The sequence below is a fragment of the Aquarana catesbeiana genome, linkage group LG07 (assembly GCF_042186555.1).
Source record: "Aquarana catesbeiana isolate 2022-GZ linkage group LG07, ASM4218655v1, whole genome shotgun sequence".
Taxonomy (NCBI): domain Eukaryota; kingdom Metazoa; phylum Chordata; class Amphibia; order Anura; family Ranidae; genus Aquarana; species Aquarana catesbeiana.
This window is the reverse complement of record NC_133330.1, coordinates 146,361,901-146,385,412: the sequence shown is the minus strand read 5'-3', so window position 1 is coordinate 146,385,412 and position 23,512 is coordinate 146,361,901. Positions and strand designations below refer to the sequence as shown.

The window sequence follows — 23,512 nt, the reverse complement described above, 5'->3', positions numbered from 1 at the left end:
AAGTCTGATCTTGCCCCTAGGTATTCCTGCACCATGTAAAACAGACGCTGGCGATGGTTGCTGGAACCGATCATACCTTGGGGCTGCGGACCAAAAAATTGTCTGAACGCATCAGTCAGACGGCCACCTTCTCCACCGCTCCTTCTTTGACTGACCGAAGCCTCAGCAACACGTTGTCCAGAAACAGGAGTTTGTAACCTCCCAGTCTCTGGGAACGCGTTGTACAGACCTTTCTGCAAGGCCTCCCGAAAATGTTTCATCCTCTGCTCCCTCTGCGATGGCAAGATAAGGTCCGCAACCTCACCCTTGTAACGTGGATCAAGGAGGGTTGCCAGCCAGTATTGGTCCTTCTCCTTGATACCACGAATAAGAGGATCCTTACGCAGGCTTTGCAGGATCAGGGAGGCCATGCAGCGTAGGTTTGCTGAGGCAATCGGTCCGGAGTCCTCTGGGTCACTAAGGACGACATGGTCCGCAGCCACCTCCTCCCAGCCACGTACAAGTCCATGTGTTTCTTGGGACTGATCCCTTAAAGACTGCTGCTGATGCTGAGTGCCAGGCTCCACCTCCATACTGACACAATCTTCCTCTTCCTCCTCCTCCTCCTCGTCCTCTTCCTGTGTGATCGGCGGGCACGCAGGAACACTGTCTGGATAAAGGGGGCCTTGAGAGCTAAGGAAGTCCTCCTCTTCCTGCCTCTGTTATGCCTCAAGTGCCCTGTCCATTATTCCACGCAGCGTGTGCTCCAACAGGTGGACAAGGGGGACAGTGTCACTGATGCATGCACTGTCACTGCTCACCATCCTCGTGGCCTCCTCAAATGGTGACAGGACAGTGCATGCATCCCTGATCATGGCCCACTGGCGTGGGGAAAAAAACCCAAGCTCCCCTGACCCTGTCCTGGTGCCATAGTCGCACAGGTACTCATTGATGGCCCTCTGCTGCGTGTGCAGCCACTGCAGCATGGCCAACGTTGAGTTCCACCTGGTGGGCATGTCACAGATTAGGCGGTTCTTGGGCAGGTTAAACTCCTTTTGGAGGTCCGTCAGCTGAGCACTGGCATTATATGACCGGCGGAAATGCACACAGACTTTCCTGGCCTGCCTCAGGACATCCTGTAATCCTGGGTACCTGCCCAAGAACCGCTGCACCACCAAGTTAAGGACGTGAGCCAAACAGGGCACATGGGTCATTTGTCCCTGTCGGAGGGCAGAGAGGAGGTTGGTGCCATTGTCGCAAACCACCATTCCTGCCTTAAGTTGGCGTGGCGTCAACCACCTCTGAACCTGCCCCTGCAGAGCTGACAGAACCTCTGCCCCAGTGTGGCTCCTGTCCCCCAAGCACACCAGCTCAAGCACCGCATGGCATCTTTTGGCCTGCGTACTTGCGTAGCCCCTTGAACGACTACGGAGCACCGCTGGTTCCGAGAAAGAGGCCATGGAGGAAGAAGAAGAGGAGGGGGTGGAGGAGAGAGGTGTGTTACAATCATTAGCATTTTGGAGGCGTGGTGGCGGAACAACCTCCAACACTACTGCACCTTGTCCTGCATCCTTCCCAGCTGCCAGCAGAGTCACCCAATGCGCCGTGAAACTTAGGTAACGTCCCTGTCCATGCCTGCTGGACCATGAGTCAGCGGTAATATGCACCTTACCGCTGACCGCCCTGTCCAGCGAGGCATGGACATTGCCTTCCACATGCTGGTAGAGAGCCGGAATCGCCTTCCGTGAGAAAAAGTGGCGTTTGGGTACCTGCCACTGAGGAACCGCACATTCCACAAACTCACGGAAGGGGGCAGAGTCTACCAACTGAAAAGGCAGCAGTTGAAGTGCTAGCAATTTTGCCAAGCTAGCATTCAACCGCTGGGCATGTGGATGGCTGGGAGCAAACTTCTTTCGGCGGTGCAGCAGCTGGGGCAGGGAAATTTGCCTGGTACAATCTGACGTCGGTGTACCAAAATCAGATTGCCCACAAGTACTTGGCTGTGACACACCTAATTCTACACCTTCATTCCTCTCAGTGCAGGTCTCAGAGAGGACTGAAGGTCTAGTGGGGTTGGAAATCTCAGCTGATGAGGAGCAAGGAGAGGTCCTCTTTGTTCTTTGGTGTGGGTCTTTTAGATACGCTTGCCAACGAACTGCATGGCAGGTCAACATATGTCTGGTCAAGCATGTGGTACCCAAGCGGGAGATGTTTTGGCCACGCGAGATACGCTTGAGACATATGTTGCAAATAGCAGCGGTGCGATCTGATGCACTCGTCTCAAAAAAGGCCCACACCAAAGAACTTTTTGAATAACGTGCAGAGACTGCAGCGCCCTGCACATGTGGAGCTTTGGGGTGTGATGCAGTCAATGTGCTGCCCTTAGGCTGGCCCCTGGAGGGCATCCTGCCTCGTTGGTGATGTGCCGCCTCCTCCTCCTCCTCCTCTCTCCTATCAGGCACCCACGTTGAGTCAGTGACCTCATCATCCCCTCCCTCCTCATCACTGGAGCAAACCTGGCAGTATGCTGCAGCAGGGGGAGCATGACTGCCAGATTGCTGTCCTTCTTGGGCACCCCCTCTGTCCGTGCTCATGTTACTGCCTTCATCGAGCTCAGTATCATCATCAGAGCCTTCCAAACGCTGGGCATCCTCCTGGAGCATGTACCCAACACTGTGGTCAAACAGTTCGAGGGACTCCTCAGGAGGACATGGTGGGGCTAGGGAAGGAGTCACTGATGACATTGAGCCGAGGGAAGAGGCCGCTGCTTTGCCAGACAAAGTACCCTGGGCATGGGTGAGAGAGGATGAGGAGGATGAGGACGGCTTGGTCATCCACTCGACCAAGTCTTCCGCATGTTGCGGCTCAACACGGCCAGCTGCCGAAAAAAATGCCAAGCGTGTCCCATGGCCACGTGCTGATGAGGATGCACCGTCTCCACGACCAGCACTAGACACAGAGCCTGCTTGCCCTCTCTTATTGGCTTGTGACTGCCTGCCTCTCCTTCTTGGCCTTCCAGACATACTAATGGCCTGTAGCTGCACTAAGCTGGGATATATATATATATATATATATATATATATATATATATATATATATATATGTACTGATACTGCAGCTAGCAAAATCAACTGCCTGCCTGTAGTATGAGAACACCACCAACCTTCTACAGGTAGCTTTAGCTGAACACTGTGAGCAGGACGCACCCCACTAACTTGTAGGTTTAGCAGAACACTGTGAGCAGGACGCACTGCACTAACTGTAAATAGTCTAGCTGCCTGACTGTGGTACTAATAGGATCAAAAGAACACCAGCAATTTTCTTCAGGTAGCTGTATTTACTGTAACAAGACAAGCCTGCCTGTCAGTAAGAAGATAACAGAAATGGATCTAGCTGAACACTGTGAGCAGGACGCACCCCACTAGCTTGTAGGTTTAGCTGAACACTGTGAGGTGGACGCACCCCACTAACTTGTAGGTTTAGCTGAACACTGTGAGCAGGACGCACCCCACTAACTTGTAGGTTTAGCAGAACACTGTGAGCAGGACGCACTGCACTAACTGTAAATAGTCTAGCTGCCTGACTGTGGTACTAATAGGATCAAAAGAACACAAGCAATTTTCTTCAGGTAGCTGTATTTACTGTAACAAGACAAGCCTGCCTGTCAGTAAGAAGATAACAGAAACGGATCTAGCTGAACACTGTGAGCAGGACGCACCCCAATAGCTTGTAGGTTTAGCTGAACACTGTGAGGTGGACGCACCCCACTAACTTGTAGGTTTAGCTGAACACTGTGAGCAGGACGCACCCCACTAACTTGTAGGTTTAGCAGAACACTGTCAGCAGGACGCACTGCACTAACTGTAAATAGTCTAGCTGCCTGACTGTGGTACTAATAGGATCAAAAGAACACAAGCAATTTTCTTCAGGTAGCTGTATTTACTGTAACAAGACAAGCCTGCCTGTCAGTAAGAAGATAACAGAAACGGATCTAGCTGAACACTGTGAGCAGGACGCACCCCACTAGCTTGTAGGTTTAGCTGAACACTGTGAGGTGGACGCACCCCACTAACTTGTAGGTTTAGCTGAACACTGTGAGCAGGACGCACCCCACTAACTTGTAGGTTTAGCAGAACACTGTGAGCAGGACGCACTGCACTAACTGTAAATAGTCTAGCTGCCTGACTGTGGTACTAATAGGATCAAAACAACACAAGCAATTTTCTTTAGGTAGCTGTATTTACTGTAACAAGACAAGCCTGCCTGTCAGTAAGAAGATAACAGAAACGGATCTAGCTGAACACTGTGAGCAGGACGCACCCCACTAACTTGTAGGTTTAGCAGAACACTGTGAACAAGACGCTCTGCACTAAATGTAAATAGTCTAGCTGCCTGACTGTGGTACTAATAGGATCAAAAGAACACCAGTAATTTTCTTCAAAATACTGTAACAAGACAAGCCTGCCTGTCAGTAAGAAGATAACAGGAACGGATCTAGCTGAACACTGTGAGCAGGACGCACTGCACTAAATGTAAATAGCCTAGAAGATAACAGGAACGGATCTAGCTAAACTGAATACAGTGTATATATATATATATATATATATATATATATGCAACACCTGGGATGCATATATATAGACAATACACTTTAAGTGTAGCTAACTGACTGACTGTCCTGCCTAATCTAGCTAACTCAAATGAAATGACACTGTCTCTCTCTCTCTCTATTTCTCAGCACACCGGAACACACTGCACAGGGCCGCCGTGCAGGCGGCCTTATATAGTGTGGGGCGTGTACTAAATCCCCTGAGCCATAATTGGCCAAAGCCTCCTTGGCTTTGGCCAATTACGGCTCTCTGTTAAGGCGGCGCTGTGATTGGCCAAGCATGCGGGTCATAGTGCATGCTTGGCCAATCATCAGCAAGCAATGCACTGCGATGCCGCAGTGAATTATGGGCCGTGACGCGCCACACGAATTTGGCGCGAACGGCCCATATCGTTCGCAATTCGACGAACGATCGAACAGCCGATGTTCGAGTCGAACATGGGTTCGACTCGAACACGAAGCTCATCCCTAATCTGGAGCCCACCCAGGTGTGTTGCAACAGCGAATGAAAATTCGCTGTTGCAACGCTGATTCTCCTCCCAGTCAATCAGGAAGCAGGTATGAAACCTATTTCCCGATTGGCCAAAACGTCTGGCGATCCTTTTGGACGTCTAGCGCTGGGAGGAGGAGAGAGGAGATGCTGCGGAAGCTGCTCCAGGAGAGGACACCGGAGCAGCTTTCCCCCGAGCCCGCCACGCTCTCATCGCCCGAATCCAAGGAAAGGACAGCAGGTGGTGGTGGGGGCGTGTGTTAGTGCTGTGGGGGGGGGCTATTTGCCCCGCCAAAAAAAACACCAGCAGCCACTGCCCAGAATGTAAAAAGTCATACATGGACTTCCATTAATATTTTCTTTGCATAAAACAACAGAATAATTGCACTTTTCAAACTCAAATACAGGTCCTACCTTTTCCCACTTCCTTTCTTGGTTCAGTAAAATAACGACCAATTTTGGATGCATCTGGTATCCATCTTCGCTAAATGAGAGGTTCCGACCCTCAAATGTTACATTCATCAAATACCTGAAAGAAAAAAGTTTAAAAAAAAATTTACACCAAAATATTTAACAAATTCTGAAACTATTTAATTCAAATTAATTGAATGGTTATGCAAGTGTGGCCTGAATTTTAGTCATTTTGTCCAAGATACTTTTTTATTTGCACCTAGTTTATTTTTATTATCTATTTATTTTGCCTTGATATACAGATTTTATGAATGGAGCAGGGTGGGGGAAAGGGCAGGCATAGTCAGCACTTTTGAGAGGGGCCTGTGACATGTCTAGCAGACTAGCAGCTTGTAATAACCCCTTCAGCACCAAAAGATCACAAATTGGGGTATAGAGGGGACAGAGGAATGAACATGTCAATGAACAGAGCAACCACCAACGTAAAGGACACTTCTCATTCAATGTAGGCATCTTCCCCTGTGCTAATTTAACAAAAATGTAACTAAACTTAATCTTTAACCTCTTGCCGACCAGCTGTCGTTGTTATACAGCAGGTCAGCACAGCTGCGCAAACCGCCATAGGTGTACGTCGGATGCTTTAAGAGGCGTAGGGGGCGTGGGTGACCCACAATCCCTCCTGAGAGAGACAGAATGGGAATCTGTCAATGTAAACAGACAGATCCCCGTTCTGTCAGGGAAGTAGAGAGAGATCTGCTGCTATTCCTAGTGATCAGGAACAGCGATCTATCTCTACTCCCTGTCAGTCCACCCCCCCCCCCCCCACAGCTCCCTAGGGAACACTTAACCCCTTGATCCCCCCTAGTGTTAAGCCCTTCCCTGCCAGTGACATTTATACAGTAATCAGTGTCTATTTGTAGCACTGGTCCCAAAAAAGATCTGTCCGCCGCAATGTTGTAGTCCCGCTAAAAATCGCAGATCACTACCATTGCTAGTAAAAAAAAATGCCATAAATATATCCCCTATTTTGTAGACGCTATAACTTTTGCGCAAACCATTTAATATATGCTTATTGTGATTTTTTTACCAAAAGTATGAAAAAGAATACATATTGGCCTAAAATGATGAAAATTATTTTTTTTTTTATTTTTATTTTTTTATATTTATTATAGCAAAAATTTTCAAAATTGTCCCTCATTTTTTGTTTATAGTGCAAAAAATAAAAACCGAAGAGGTGATCAAATACCACCAAAAGACCGCACAATTGTCAGTTAAAGTGACGCAGTGCCTTATCACAAAAAATGGCATTAAGGGGGAAAATCCTTCCGGGGCTGAAGTGGTTAAACAAACATTTGCTTTTGCTTACAATTGTACAATTGCTGAATAGCTGCCTTAAAAAAATAAAATAAAAAAAGCTAATGCTAATTGCTAATTGCTAATGTCCTACCGCAGTGCCACCAAATATCTCTGTGCTGAATGGAGCAGCTTGCTGAAAAATCTTATCCAAACCATACCTCTTAACTTTTTGAAATGGGAATGAAGGACACCAATTACCAAACATATGTAGGCATAGGCCACACCCTCTGCCATGCCCCCTTACAGGAGAATTAAACAAAAAAAGATTGGTGTTTTTTTTTACCGCTACTATTCCTGTATACTGGATTTTAAAATTTACAAATTTACAGAAATTTCGAATTTGGATGAAAGGTTTAGCACTGAATCATTTTTTAATTCAATGTTAAATAGTGCATCTTATATACAACTATATAGATCTGACCAAAATGAGGGACAAATGAGGAGGTAAAGAGGGGCAGAGGGACATTGTATCAAATCAGGGGCAGTCCTTTGAAGTAAGGGACAGTTGAGAGCTATGCAACAATTCCAGGTATATCAGTGTTCTGGGTCCCCAACCTCACTGCAATGCACAGTAGGTACAGTATACAGGGGTCTGTAAATGGAACCTCAGAGTGCAGCGAGAGATCAGGCTTCGGACACCAGGAAGTATGCCAGACACTAAACATTCTTTGCAAGCTTTTTTCTGCAATGGGGGTTATTTACGAAAGGCAAATCCACTATGCACTAAAAGTGCACTTGGAAGTGCAGTCGCTGTAAATCTGAGGGGGGTAGATCTGAAATGAGGGGAAGCTGTGCTGATTTGATTATCCATTCATGTGCAAGCTAAAATGCTGTTTTTTATTTTCTTGTCCTTATGTCCCCCTCGGATCTACAGCGACTGCACTTTCAAGTGCACTTTCAGTGCAATTTCAAGTGCACTTTGCTCTTGTAGTTTGCACTTGTTGTGCAAAATGGATTTGCCTTTAGTAAATAACCCCCAATGTGTTAAATATTAATTGTTCTCCTTACAGGGACCATTCATTTCTACTTTTTTTAAATAGTCGTTTTGAGGTTGTTTGCTAAACCTAAAAACTTGCCATAATCACTTCTTTAAATCTCCAGTTAGGCTGTATAGAAAATATTTTCTAAGCTGTCATTGTTTAGTGATTCATTTCATCAGTGCAACTGACAACACTGAGGTGTAATTTCTTACTTTCAAGTATTGATTTTCAGCATCTGTGTACTCCTAAAACACAGAGTTGCATCCACTTGTAAAACGGCTCCCTTGTGGCTGATTTCATTAGTTCCAGTTGTATGTACGAGCACAGTGGGAAAACCTCCTTACCAGAAATAAACGCTATACGGTATGATATGCTGTTTAGATAGTTGTACTGTGGCAGTGTCCACGCACAGAACAGCAGGTCAGCAGCATCGCAGCACCATCCTGGTTCCCAGATAGCAATGGCTTTCTAATCCCTGCAATTTGTTTGACATCCATGACACATAGGGGGTTATTTACGAAAGGCAAATCCACTTTGTACTACAAGTGCAAAGTGCATTTGAAATTGCACTGAAAGTACACTTGGAAGTGCAGTCACTGTAAATCAGAGGGGTAGATCTGAAGTGAGGGGAAGCTCTGCTGATTTTATTATCCAATCACGGGCAAGCTAAAATGCTGTTTTTTATTTTCCTTGCATGTCCCCCTTGGAACTACAGTGACTGCCCTTCCAAGTGCACTTTCAGCGCAATTTCAAGTGCACTTTGCACTTGTAGTGCAAAGTGGATTTGCCTTTAGTAAATAACCCTCATAGTTTGTATAAACATAAATGTAAAATGTATATAAATGTATCAACATAAAAGAGACATGTAAAGCTGTTTACTGGCCAGTCTAGTACCCAAAGACTCCCATGTACATATGTAAGAAAGGAATGTTGTTATTTCAATACTTTGGGATGTTTTTCATGTTTATTTACAGCAAGCAAATAATTTTAGCTATTAAAGCAGTATTGACTCCAAAAACAAAAATTTTAAATATTGCAGCTCACCAGTCTCTAAAAATGTTATGCCCATATTGCAAAAGCATACCCAGATACAAAACACCACTCCGAACCTCTGCCCCTGATAGTCATCGACCATTCAGGTGCTGGCTCCTTGCAGCTCGTCCCGGCTCAAAAAAGGAATATTGAAAGATAAGAGATACATTTTGTTAAAGGTTAAAATAAAGGAAATAGCCTAAAAAAAAGAAAGCTATGATGGGCAGATAGTGTTGGACAAAAGGTTTGGCCCGAGCATGAGTTTGGGCTGAACATTTGGGTTTGGGTTTGTCCATTCAACAAACAATTGTCAGGGCATTTGACCGTTTCTTCAGCCCTCTAAATGACCACAATGAACTGCGCCACCGCACAGTGCATTGGAAGCCCTGATTGGCTGAAGCAATGAAATCTTTGCACTGTCAGAGCCATGATTGGACACTGTCATGATGACTCTATCCAATCATGGCTCGTTGCTCTTAGTCCCCACCCACACTATAAAATATTCTTCCCATAGCGGCCATTTGCAGTGAGATATTGGCGTGGAGAGAGATAGAACAGCGCTCTGTTCAGAGCTACTAGTGAGTTACATAGTTACATAGTAGGTGAGGTCGAAAAAAGACACAAGTCTATCAAGTCCAACCTATGTGTGTGATTATATGTCAGTATTACATTGTATATCCTTGTATGTTGCGGTCATTCAGGTGCTTATCTAATAGTTTCTTGAAACTATCAATGCCCCCCCCTGAGACCGCCACCTGTGGAAGGTAATTCCACATCCTTGCCGCTCTTACAGTAAAGAATCCTCTACGTAGTTTAAGGTTAAACCTCTTTTCTCCTAATTTTAATGAGTGGCCACAAATCTTGTTAAACTCTCTTCTGCGAAAAAGTTTTATTCCTATTCCTATACTGGGGTCACCAGTACAGTATTTGTATATTGAAATCATATCCCCTCTCAAACTTCTCTTCTCTAGAGAGAATAAGTTCAGTGCTTGCAACCTTTCCTCATAACTAATATCCTGCAGACCCTTTATCAGCTTTGTTGCCCTTTCTTTGTACTCGCTCCATTTCCAGTACATCCTTCCTGAGGACTGGTGCCCAGAACTGGACAGCATACTCTAGGTGCGGCCGGGCCAGAGTCTTGTAGAGCGGGAGAATTATCGTTTTATCTCTGGAGTTGATCCCCTTCTTGATGCATGCCAATATTCTGTTTGCTTTGTTAGCAGCAGCTTGGCATTGTATGCCATTGCTGAGCCTATCATCTACTAGGACCCCCAGGTCCTTTTCCATCCTAGATTCCCCCAGAGGTTCTCCCCCCAGTGTATAGATTGCATTTATATTTTTGCCACCCAAATGCATTATTTTACATTTTTCTACATTGAACCTCATTTGCCATGTAGTTGCCCACCCCATTATTTTGTTCAGATCATTTTGCAAGGTTTCCACATCCTGCGGAGAAGTTATTGTCCTGCTTAGCTTAGTATCGTCCGCAAATACAGAGGTTGAACTGTTTACCCCATCCTCCAGGTCGTTTATGAACAAATTAAATAGGACTGGTCCCAGCACAGAACCCTGTGGGCCCCCTCTACCCACCCCTGACCATTCTGAGTATTCCCCATTTATCACCACCCTCTGAACTCGCCCTTGTAGCCAGTTTTCAATCCATGTACTCACCCTACGGTCCATGCCAATGGACCTTATTTTGTACAGTAAATGTTTATGGGGAAATGTGTCAAATGCTTTTGCAAAATCCAGATTCACCACGTCTACGGGGCTTCCTTTATCTAGCTGGCAACTCACCTCCTCATAGAAGGTTAGTAGATTGTTTTGGCAAGAACGATTCTTCATGAATCCATGCTGATTACTGCTAATGATACCATTCTCATTACTAAAATCTTGTATATAGTCCCTTATCATCCCCTCCAAGATTTTACATACTATTGATGTTAGGCTAACTGGTCTGCAATTCCCAGGGATGTATTTTGGGCCCTTTTTAAATATTGGTGCTACATTGGCTTTTCTCCAATCAGCTGGTACCATTCCAGTCAGTAGACTGTCAATAAAAATTAGGAACAATGGTCTGGCAATTACTTTACTGAGTTCCCTAAGTATCCTCGGGTGCAAGCCATCTGATCCTGGTGATTTATTAATGTTAAGTTTCTCAAGTCTAATTTTAATTCTGTCCTCTGTTAAAAATGGAGGTGCTTTCTGTGATGTATCATGAGGATAAACACTGCAGTTTTGGTTACTAAAGCCCCCCCGATTCTCTCATGAAGACTGAGAAGAATAAATTCAATAGCTTTGCCATCTCCCCATCCTTTGTAAACAGATGTCCTTCCTCATTCTTTATGGGGCCAATATGGTCTGTCCTCCCCTTTTTACTGTTTACATACTTAAAGAATTTTTGGGGATTTTTTTGCTCTCCTCTGCTATGTGTCTTTCATGTTCTATCTTAGCCGTCCTTATTGCACCCTTACATTTCTTGTTGCATTCCTTTTAAAGTCTGAATGCTGATGATGATCCCTCAACCTTGTGTTTTTGAAGGCCTTCTCCTTTGCTTTTATATGCATTTTTACATTGGAATTAAGCCATCCAGGACTTTTGTTCGCTCTTTTAAATGTATTACCCAATGGGATGCATTGGCTAATGGCCTTATTTAATATGCTCTTAAAGCAAACCCATCTCTCCTCCGTGTTCTTTGTTTCTAAGATTTTATCTCAATTTATGCCTTCTAGCAAGGTTTGTAGTTTAGAAAAGTTGGCTCTTTTAAAATTCAGTGTCTTTGTATTCCCCTTACATTTCCTATTTGTGTGATTTAGGCCTCATTCACACGAGGCGGACTCCGTTTCCATGGAGCCCGCCTCGGTCCACCGGCTCAGCGGGAGATCTCTCCGTTGATCTCCGCTGAGCAGGCGGATGACAGGTCCCTCTCTGCTCACTGAGCAGGGAGGGGCTTGTCAGGAACCGCTGCTGCCTATGGAGAGATCGGACGAAAACGGACAGCATGTTCGTTTTCATCAGATCTCACCCGATCCGATCCACCAGCGACGGATCTGGACGTAGGGCCATCCGTCTACTTTCAGTGGATCGGACCGGGTTGGATGTCAGCGGACATGTCTCCGCTGACATCCGTCGCTCCATAGGCTAACATGGAGCGCCCGTTCAGGTCCTCCGTCAAAACTGACAGGCGGACCTGAGCGGTCCGATCGTGTGAAAGGGGCCTTATACTGAAGCCAATTGACCTGTGATCGCTGTTACCTAAATTGCCCCGTATTTCCACATCCGTGATCAGGTCTGTATTGTTGGTAATCAGTTAGTCTACTATAGTTGGCTATTGTGATTCTATTATGAGTGTAAAGTATCAGTTTAGTGTGAATCTAGTAATAGTGCAGTGTATGTGTAGTGCGCCCATTCATTTTTGCTTTATTGTCACTTTAGTGTGAATCTAGTGATAGTGCAGTGTGAGTGTAGTGCGACAGTTCAGTTTTACTTTAGTGTCATGTTATTTTTTCAGGGCAGGTTTCCTGCAGTAAATTTCAGTGCGTTACTGCACTTTTAACGCAGTATATTTCAGTGCATTGATGCACGTTTACTGCAGTATATTGCAGTGCATTAGTGCACGTTTAATGCAGTATATTTTAGTGCAGTACATTTCATTGCGTTAGGGCATGTTTACCGCAGTATATTGCAGTGCGTCAATGCAGTTTTACTGCAGTATGCTGTAGTGTGTCAGTGAAGTGTATCTGTGTAGTGAGTACTCAAGTTAAAGTGCCCCAAACACCACTTTCCATTGATTAAAGTCCATCCACGTACACATTTCCCCATCTTTATTACATTTGGTTAATAAGCCCCCAATCATGTCTGAGAGGCCAACAAGGAGAGGCATGACATTGAGATGGTGGACTGGCCTCCTAAACCATTCTCATCCTCCATCACCCAAGCAGAGACTAGTGGGCAGTCCACCACAGCTGCCAGAGTGGCTCATTCTGCCTCCTTGTCTACAGCTACCTCTGGCATTACCCCAGCATCAGGCATTGAGGAGTCAGCTGAGTTATTTGAACACAGAGTCAGCCAATTGCTCCTTGATGACGCACAGATTACTTGATTCAGAACTTGGTTCTGAGGTTGAGGAACGTAGGAACAGGAGCCTACAGAGGGGGGAGAACACAAACAACAAATTGGCAGTCATGTTCCCCCAGCAAAAACAAAGAAAAGAGGGCGCACCAGCCTAGTGCATTATCCTTTAGTACATTTATTCAAAAAGCATAAATAAAAACTACTCACAAAGGTAGAAAGAAAATTGCACTTGTAACAGTCTTTGACATAAGCAGTCTGTCCACTGATAACAGTCTCCGAGTCCTGGAAAGGGGGACAAACGAACCACTACTGGCTAACGCGTTTCGAAAGTTAAACCTTCTTCATCAGAGCCTCATCAGAGCCTCAGCCTTTTGAGGCTCTGATGAAGAAGGTTTAACCTTCGAAACACGTTAGTTAGTAGCAGTTCGTACATCCCCTATTCAAAGGACTCAGAGACTGTTATCAGTGGACAGACTGCTTATGTCAAAGACTGTTACAAGCTCGATTTTCTTTCTTCCCTTATTTGTAGTTTTTATTTATGCTTTTTGAATAAATGTACTAAAGGATAATGCACTAGGCTGGTGCGCCTGCTTTTCTTTGTTTTTGTCCATTACTAGGATATCCCTATCCTGGAGGGCAGCAAGGCTGAAAGTCATTTTTCATTCTGACCCTTTGGATTACCTAGTCAACACACCTGTGCGCAAGAGTATTTGCTTTTCTGTTGTAATGTTCCCCCAGCAGCAGCATATTGCCAAGTTGGCTCCAGTGATGATGAGGATGGAGGGGATGATGATGATGGGGTCACTGACGAGACTTAGGTGCTGGATAGAGCAGAGAAGGAAAGTGAGGCTGAGGCACAACCCCGAGGCAGCCATCATGGAAAAGTAGAGAACAGCCACCCTATTCCACCAGATTGTGGAGCTGTTATCTCCCAGCCCACTTTCCACAGCTCAGTTGTCTGGGCCTTTTTTAGCACATGTGAAGTCAATCGCACTGTTGCAATTTGCAAACTTTGTCTCAAGCAGATAAAGCGTGGCAAAAACACCAGCCAGTTCGGTACCACATGCTTGACAAGGCATTTAACCTCCCACCACTCTAGGGGTAAAAATAAACATGGAGAACTTTCCAGTTGATGATCCACTGGGTTACTGGGTCATGAGAATAGTCCACTGGCCAGAACTTTCCCAGTATGCAATTGAGCTGCTGGTCTTCCCTGCATCCAGCGTGGTTTCCAAATAGGCATTCAGTCTGCCTAAGGTTTTGTGACAGATAAGAGAGTGCGTCTGTCCACAGACACTGTGGACCGGCTGATGTTTATCAAAATGAATCGGACCTGGATTAGCAGCAGCTATCAAACCCCTGATGCCATGTCCCTGATTAAGTTCTTTCTGGATCTGGAACCTCTGAAAGACTGTCTAGGCTACCTAGCTTTGTGGGTGTTGATTTCATCTGGAAGAACATTTTTTTGTGTAGGTTTCATGGGCACAATTAACACCCAAGGGCCAATTTGTCTGCACCTGTTTGACAGGTGCATATCATTTAAATTTTTAACAGTAAGGTCAATGCTTGCTTTCATCAAGAGTACCTCTATGGGGTCACAGTGTAAAGGCACCACCGACACCCAATGACCAATTTTTCCATACCTATTTGACAGGTGCATATTATTTACATTTTTGACAGCAAGGCCAAATCTTGCTTTCATCAAAGAGTACATTTATAGGGTTACGGTGTGCAGGCACCACCAACACCCAAAGACCAATTTTTCCACCACTGTTTGTCCAGGGCATGTCATTTACATTTTTACAGCTAGGCCAATTCTTGCTTTCAACAAGAGCACCTCTATAGAGTTACGGTGTGAAGGCAACACCAACACCCACACCCAAAGCCCAGTTTTCCGCACCTGTTATTTCTATCCAAAGTCTGTGAAAGAGACACCAGAATTTATCCAAAACATCTCTAAGCTTGTTTTGAGTGCAGTAAATTGTGGCTCATCACACAGACTGGCTCCCCAAGACATTGATTTAAAAATAAAGAAAGTGTGCAGGGAAAATTTCATTTGTTTTGTCTTTATAAATGTAATTATTGCTGCAGCAGGTTCTATATGTGCCACTTTACAGGCAGACTAAGGGGACACCCCAGGCACTATATTTGAAGACATTTTTCATTTTTATTATTATTTCTCATTTTTATGGTTTCACTTTAAGCATCAGTTAATCACTGTTCATTTAAAAATGATGTTTTTTACAAACCTTTTTTTCATTGATATATGTCCCCCCGGGCAGTATCTGGACCCCCATAACCATTGTATGCCCAATTACGTGCATATAAGCCTACAAAATGGGCACTTTTGATTTTTACAGTCCCATAGCCTTTAATAGGGTTCGTTATTCGGTTTCAAACTTTTGCAAAGTTCAAAAGTTCTGCATGTACATACAGTGTATATTTACAAAATATACAAAAACACAATTTTCTCTAACACACAACATTTATATGAGCTGATCCTTTTTACATGTATATACAAAAGACTAAAAGGGAATGTGTACTGAACTGCACACCTCCACTGCTGACCCCCTTGTGAGAATGCTATTTACCTGGCTTTGGTGGTGATCTAGTGGTTCCAATACTTTAAGTCACTAGCCTGAAATACATTCTGACTAATGTTGTATATTTTTTCTGGGACAATGACTCAAAATATTGAAATCAGAGACATATAACTAACACTTCCAGGAAGCACATCAATGGTAGCCTCCATAGTTCTGTAAGCACAGGTCTGTGTTGACCTGTAATATCTAAATTTTCTAATGACTGGCCTCTACTAAGCTAAAAAAAAAAAAAAAAAAACCCATTGTGAATTATGTTCGTATAAGAGAAGATACTCATCCATTGCATAATTTCTTGTGTAAGTCAGAATGTGGCTCTTGGCGGTCTCTAGTGTTGCTTGTGGCAGCACGAACACGTTCTGCGTGACAATCTACTTTTTTAAATAAGGCATTAGAACATATTATTTTAATTAAACCGAACAATAAACAACATCAGAATGAGGATACAAGTGCTGCATAAAGGTGAAGGGAGTGGTCAAATGTCCCCTTTGTGGTATTGCACTGAAAAGTTAGAATCTACTGTAGAAACACATTTATCATTGTAAAGAATGTGATTTTTGGGTAAAATGCATTCAATAAGAACGTATTTGTTTTTTATTATTTTCAGCATGGCCCAATAATAATTATTTTTTTAAATGTTTTTCAAATAATTAGGAAATTTTATGTGTGATTCAGCAAGCTGCACCATTAATATGCACTACAAAATGTTCTATAAACATTGCGTGTGGAAGAATGATAGCATGGAACATGATAATGATAGGCTCTTATTCTTTTGCTTAGCTAAGCATGCCATTTTTCTGGATGATAAGGCTAGCTTGCAGCACCACAGACTAAAAATCCCAGAGTACTGAAGTCCTAAATATTTTATGAAAAGCCTTCTGCATTTCACACATTTTAAGGATATATAGACTATATATACAGTGGGGACAGAAAGTATTCAGACCCCCTTAAATTTTTCACTCTTTGTTATATTGCAGCCATTTGCTAAAATCATTTAAGTTAATTTTTTCCTCATTAATGTACACACAGCACCCCATATTGACAGAAAAACACAGAATTGTTGACATTTTTGCAGATTGATTAAAAAAAAAAAACTGAAATATCACATGGTCTTAAGTATTCAGACCTTTGCTGTGACACTCATATATTTAACTCAGGTGCTGTCCATTTCTTCTGATCATCCTTGAGATGGTTCTACACCTTCATTTGAGTCCAGCTGTGCTTGATTATACTGATTGGACTTGATTAGGAAAGCCACACACCTGTCTATATAAGACCCTACAGCTCACAGTGCATGTCAGAGCAAATGAGAATCATGAGGTCAAAGGAACTGCCTGAAGAGCTCAGAGACAGAATTGTGGCAAGACACAGATCTGGTTACAAAAAATTTCTGCTGCACTTAAGGTTCCTAAGAGCACAGTGGCCTCCATAATCCTTAAATGGAAGATGTTTGGGACGACCAGAACCCTTCTTAGAGCTGGCCGTCCAGCCAAACTGAGCTATCGGGGGAGAAGAGCCTTGGTGAGAGAGGTAAAGAAGAACCCAAAGATCACTGTGGCTGAGCTCCAGAGATGCAGTCGGGAGATGAGAGAAAGTTGTAAGAAGTCAACCATCACTGCAGCCCTCCACCAGTCGGGGCTTTATGGCAGAGTGGCCCGACGGAAGCCTCTCCTCAGTGCAAGACACATGAAAGCCCGCATGGAGTTTGCTAAAAAAACACCTGAAGGACTCCCAAGATGGTGAGAAATAAGATTCTCTGGTCTGATGAGACCAAGATAGAACTTTTTGGCCTTAATTCTAAGCGGTATGTGTAGAGAAAACCAGGCACTGCTCATCACCTGTCCAATACAGTCCCAACAGTGAAGCATAGTGGTGGCAGCATCATGCTGTGGGGGTGTTTTTCAGTTACAGGGACAGGATGACTGGTTGCAATCGAGGGAAAGATGAATGCGGCCAAGTACAGGGATATCCTGGACAAAAACCTTCTCCAGAGTGCTCAGGACCTCAAGACTGGGCCGAATGTTTACCTTCCAACAAGACAATGACCCTAAGCACACAGCTAAAATAACGAAGGAGTGGCTTCACAACAACTCCGTGACTGTTCTTGAATGGCCCAGCCGGAGCTCTGACTTAAACCCAATTGAGCATCTCTGGAGAGATCTAAAAATGGCTGTCCACCAACGTCTACCATCCAACCTGACAGAACTGGAGAGGATCTGCAAGGAGGAATGACAGAGGATCCCCAAATCCAGGTGTGAAAAACTTGTTGCATCTTTCCCAAAAATACAAGTAAAATCAACCAGCGCGGACCATAAAATCCTAACTAGAAGCAGCTGTATTACTGAGGGTAAATTTACCAAATCCCAAAACACAAATGAAAATAAAAGGCAGTACAGCGCATATATAAAAGTACTAATAAAAGCAATCAATAAACGTCCATATGTCAATTGTAAATGCAGAAAAAATCCAGCAATTCCTCTGGTGACTCAAGTGACATGGAAAGCAAGTAGAGTGACTGTAGTGAAAGGAACCTCCACCTTCAGTAACACAAGCCGCTCACCTCTACAGATGGACCCCTGAGTGAATCAGTCAGGTCTAAACAGCGGTTCCCTTACAGGGATAGTGACAGGAGGAGATGCATATAGGACTGATCAAACATCGGCAACTGGTACGCTTGCAGTGTTCACATGGGAGAGATGTAACAGAAATCTAGTGCTCTCTGAATACTGTCTCCATGTATTCATCTAGTGCTCTCTGAATACTGTCTCCATGTATTCCTCTCTAGAGCTCTAGAGAGGAATACATGGAGACAGTATTCAGAGAGCACTAGATTTCTTTTACATCTCTTCCATGTGAACACTGCAAGCGTACCAGTTGCCGATATATTAGTGTCACTGGTGACGCTAGTTAGGGATGTAAATATATAGGTTTGCCGTCAGCATTTTATAGAGTCAGGGACCCCCATATACTACCTAATAAATGTTTTAACCCCTTGATTGCCACCTAGTTAACCCTTTCACCAGTGATCTCCGTATAACTGTTATGGGTGACGCTGGTTAGTTCGTTTATTTTTTATAGTGTCAGGGCACCCGCCGTTTATTACCGAATAAAGGTTTAGCCCCCTGATCGCCCAGCAGTGATATAACTTAGGTTTTAGGGTCAGATAGGGTCTGCATCGCCCCAGGCAGCGTCAGGTTAGCGCCAGTACCGATAACACCCACGCACGTAGCATACACCTCCCTTAGTGATAAAGTATCTGAACAGATCAATATCTGATCCGATCAGATCTATACTAGCGTCCCCAGCAGTTTAGGGTTCCCAAAAACGCAGTGTTAGTGGGATCAGCCCAGATACCTGCTAGCACCTGCGTTTTGCCCTTCCACCCAGCCCAGCCCAGCCCACCCAAGTGCAGTATCGATCGATCACTGTCACTTACAAAATACTAAACGCATAACTGCAGCATTCGCAGAGTCAGGCCTGATCCCTGCAATCGCTAACAGTTTTTTTGGTAGCGTTTTGGTGAACTGGCAAGCACCATCTCAAGGCAGCGTCAGGTTAGTGCCAGTAGCGCTAACACCCACGCACGCACCGTACACCTCCCCTAGTGGTATAGTATCTGAACGGATCAATATCTGATCCGATCAGATCTATACTAGCATCCCCAGAAGTTTAGGGTTCCCAAAAATGCAGTATTAGCGGGATCAGCCCAGATACCTGCTAGCACCTGCGTTTTGCCCCTCCGCCCGGCCCAGCCCACCCAAGTGCAGTATCGATCGATCACTGTCACTTACAAAACACTAAACGCATACCTGCAGCGTTCGCAGAGTCAGGCCAGATCCCTGCGATCGCTAACAGTTTTCTTGGTAGCGTTTTGGTGAACTGGCAAGCATCAGCGGCCTAGTACACCCCCAGTCATAGTCAAACCAGCACTGCAGTAACACGTGGTGACGTGGCAAGTCCTATAAGTGCAGTTCAAGCTGGTGAGGTGGCAAGCACAAGTAGTGTCCTGCTGCCACCAAGAAGAAGACAAAGACAAGCCCGTCGTGCCTATAGTGCCCTTCCTGCTGCATTCGCCAATCCTAATTGGGAACCCACCACTTCTGCAGCACCCGTACTTCCCCCATTCACATCCCCAACCAAATGCAGTCGGCTGCATGATAGGCAATTTCTTTATGTCCTCCCGAGTACCCCTACCCAACGAACCCCCCCAAAAAAGATGTCGTGTCTGCAATAAGTGCAGATATAGGCATGACACCCGCTATTATTGTCCCTCTTGTCCTGACAATCCTGGTCTTTGCATTGGTGAATGTTTTGAACGCTACCATACACTAGTTGAGTTTTAGCGTAAGGTACAGCACTGCACAGACTAGGCACACTTTCACATGGTCTCCCAAGATGCCATCACATTTTGAGAGACCCGAACCTGGAACCGGTTACAGTTACAAAAGTTACAGGTGATATATGCCGAAGCATGGAGGCAGCAGGGGCGGAGGAGCGATTTGCTCCTACCTTTTGCGGAAGAATGCCCCCCTGCTTCGGCATATATAAATGGTGCATGTATGCCCATCATTAGAAGTGGGTGGATGAAGGGAGGTATTCTAATGGTGGGCATACCCACCGATCAATCTATTTTTTTCGTTCAGCCCACAGGCTGCATGAAAAAAAAAGATTGCAATATATGCCCAACAAGGACCAGCAACGTACTGGTATGTTGCTGGACTTTGAGTGGTTATACCAGAATGATGCCTGCAGGTTTAGGTATCATCTTGGTATCATTCTTTTCAGCCAGTGGTTGGCTTTCATGTAAAAGCAATCCTAGTGGCTAATTAGCCTCTAAACTGCTTTTACAAGCAGTGGGAGGGAATGCCCCCCCACCGTCTTCCGTGTTTTTCTCTGGCTCTCCTGTCTCAACAGGGAACCTGAGAATGAAGCCGGTGATTCAGCCAGCTGACCATAGAGCTGATCAGAGACAAGAGTGGCTCCAAACATCTCTATGGCCTAAGAAACCGGAAGCTAAGAGCATTTCATGACTTAGATTTCGCTGGATGTAAACAGCACCATTGGGATATTGGGAAGGCATTTTATCACACCGATCTTGGTGTGGTCAGATGCTTTGAGGGCATAAAAAGAGTACCTGTCACTACCTATTGCTATCATAGGGGATATTTACATTTTAGTTTAAAAATAAGATAAAAAAGCAAAAAAATAATAAAGAAAAAAAAAAAGCACCCCTGTCCCCCCCTGCTCTCGCGCAAAGTGAACGCAAGCGTCGGTCTGGCATCAAATGTAAACAGCAATTGCACCATGCATGTGAGGTATCACCGCGAAGGTCAGATCGAGGGCAGTAATTTTAGCAGTAAACCTCCTCTGTAAATCTAAAGTGGTAACCTGTAAAGGCTTTTAAAGGCTTTTAAAAATGTATTTAGTTTGTCGCCACTGCACGTTTGTGCGCAATTTTAAAGTATGTCATGTTTGGTATCCATGTACTCAGCCTAAGATCATCTTTTTTATTTAATCAAACATTTGGGTAATATAGTGTGTTTTAGTGCATTAAAATTGTAAAAAGTGTGTTTTTTCCCAAAAAAATGCGTTTGAAAAATCGCTGCACAAATACTGTGTGAAAAAAAAAAATGAAACACCCACCATTTTAATCTGTAGGGCATTTGCTTTAAAAAAATATATAATGTTTGGGGGTTCAAAGTAATTTTCTTGCAAAAAAAAATAATTTTTTCATGTAAACAAAAAGTGTCAGAAAGGGCTTTGTCTTCAAGTGGTTAGAAGAGTGGGTGATGTGTGGCATAAGCTTATAAATGTTGTGCATAAAATGCCAGGACAGTTCAACCACCCCCCCCAAATGACCCCATTTTGGAAAGTAGACACCCCAAGCTATTTGCTGAGAGGCATGTCGAGTCCATGGAATATTTTATATTGTGACACAAGTTGCGGGAAAAAAACAATTTTTTTTTTTTTTTTTTTTTTTGCACAAAGTTGTCACTAAATGATATATTGCTCAAACATGCCATGGGAATATGTGAAATTACACCCCAAAATGCATTCTGTTTCTTCTTCTGAGTATGGGGATACCACATGTGTGAGACTTTTTGGGAGCCTAGCCGCGTACGGGACCCCGAAAACCAAGCACCGCCTTCAGGCTTTCTAAGGGCGTAAATTTTTTATTTCACTCAGCTATTTGCTGAGAGGTATAGTGAGTATTTTGCAGACCTCACTTTTTGCCACAAAGTTTTGAAAATTGAAAAAAGAAAAAAAAAAAGTTTTTTCTTGTCTTTCTTCATTTTCAAAAACAAATGAGAGCTGCAAAATACTCACCATGCCTCTCAGCAAATAGCTTGGGGTATCTACTTTCCAAAATGGGGTAATTTGGGGGGGGGGGTTGTGCCACCTGGGCATTCCATGGCCTCCGAAACTGTGATAGGCAGTGAAGAGTGAAATCAAAAATTTACGCCCTTAGAAAGCCTGAAGGCGGTGATTGGTTTTCGGAGCCCCGTACGTGGCTAGGCTCCCAAAAAGTCCCACACATGTGGTATCCCTATACTCAGGAGAAGCAGCTAAATGTATTTTGGGGTGCAATTCCACATATGCCCATGGCCTGTGTGAGCAATATATCATTTAGTGACAACTTTGTGCAAAAAAAAAAATTTGTCACTTTCCCGCAACTTGTGTCAAAATATAAAATATTCCATGGACTCAACATGCCCCTCAGCAAATAGCTTGGGGTGTCTACTTTCCAAAATGGGGTCATTTGGGGGGGGGGTTGTGCCATCTGGGCATTTTATGGCCTTCAAAACTGTGATAGGTAGTGGGGAGTGAAATCAAAAATTTACGCCCTTAGAAATCCTGAAGGCGGTGATTGGTTTTCGGGGCCCCGTACACGGCTAGGCTCCCAAAAAGTCCCAAACATGTGGTATCTCCATACTCAGGAGAAGCAGCTGAATGTATTTTGGGGTGCAATTCCACATATGCCCATGGCCTGTGTGAGCAATATATCATTTAGTGACAACTGTTTGTAAATGTATTTTTTTTTCGTCATTATTCAATCACTTGGGACAAAAAAAATTAATATTCAATGGGCTCAACATGCCTCTCAGCAATTTCTTTGGGGTGTCTATTTTCCAAAATGGGGTCATTTGGGGGGGGGGTTGTACTGCCCTGCCATTTTAGCACCTCAAGAAATGACATAGGCAGTCATAAATTAAAGGCTGTGTAAATTCCAGAAAATGTACCCTAGTGTGCAGGCGCTATAACTTTTGCGCAAACCAATAAATATACACTTATTGACTTTTTTACCAAAGACGTGTGGCTGAATACATTTTGGCCTAAATGTATGACTAAAATTAAGTTTATTGGATTTTTTTTATAACAAAAAGTAGGAAATATCATTTTTTTGCTAAATTTTCTGTCTTTTTCCGTTTATAGCGCACAAAATAAAAATGGCAGAGGTGATCAAATACCATCAAAAGAAAGCTCTATTTGTGAGAAGTAAAGGATGCAAATTTCGTTTGGCTACAGCATTGCATGACCGCGCAATTAGCAGTTAAAGCGATGCAGTGCTCTGGTCAGGAAGGGGGTAAATCCTTCCGGGTCTGAAGTGGTTAATAAGGAAAAAAATTAACTTAAATGATTTATGCAAATAGCTGCAATATAACAAAGAGTGAAAAATTTAAGGGGGTCTGAATACTTTCCATCCCCACTATATATCCGCCTCCCACCATCCAATTTTAGTGTCTGCATGACATATTACTAGGCTTGAGTGCTGCCATATAGAGGCAGGGGTTGTTCTGTGCTATATTACATACCAGCTATTCAAAAAGTCAGCAATTGCATATGATCCTTAATAGTAATGAGTGAAATTGGGAGATTCCAATGAAATTTTGCGATTTCAGGGAAATGCTTTGGAGTAAATAGGAAAGGGGAAAATAAGGCATTTTTGGCATTAAATAGATGAGGAGGGTTACAGAAGCTG

The 23,512-nt window shown here is 44.0% G+C and overlaps 1 protein-coding gene across 1 annotated transcript in view; it reads right to left on the bottom strand.

The window, feature by feature from the left end:
* The window catches only part of GRIN2B (glutamate ionotropic receptor NMDA type subunit 2B), a 1,456,453-nt gene that overhangs the window by 453,248 nt on the left and 979,693 nt on the right, over nucleotides 1-23,512 (bottom strand). The window contains exon 5 of the mRNA XM_073592711.1: nucleotides 5,493-5,607. Coding sequence (XP_073448812.1) covers nucleotides 5,493-5,607 — 115 coding nt within the window. The remainder of the gene's footprint in view (nucleotides 1-5,492; nucleotides 5,608-23,512) is intronic.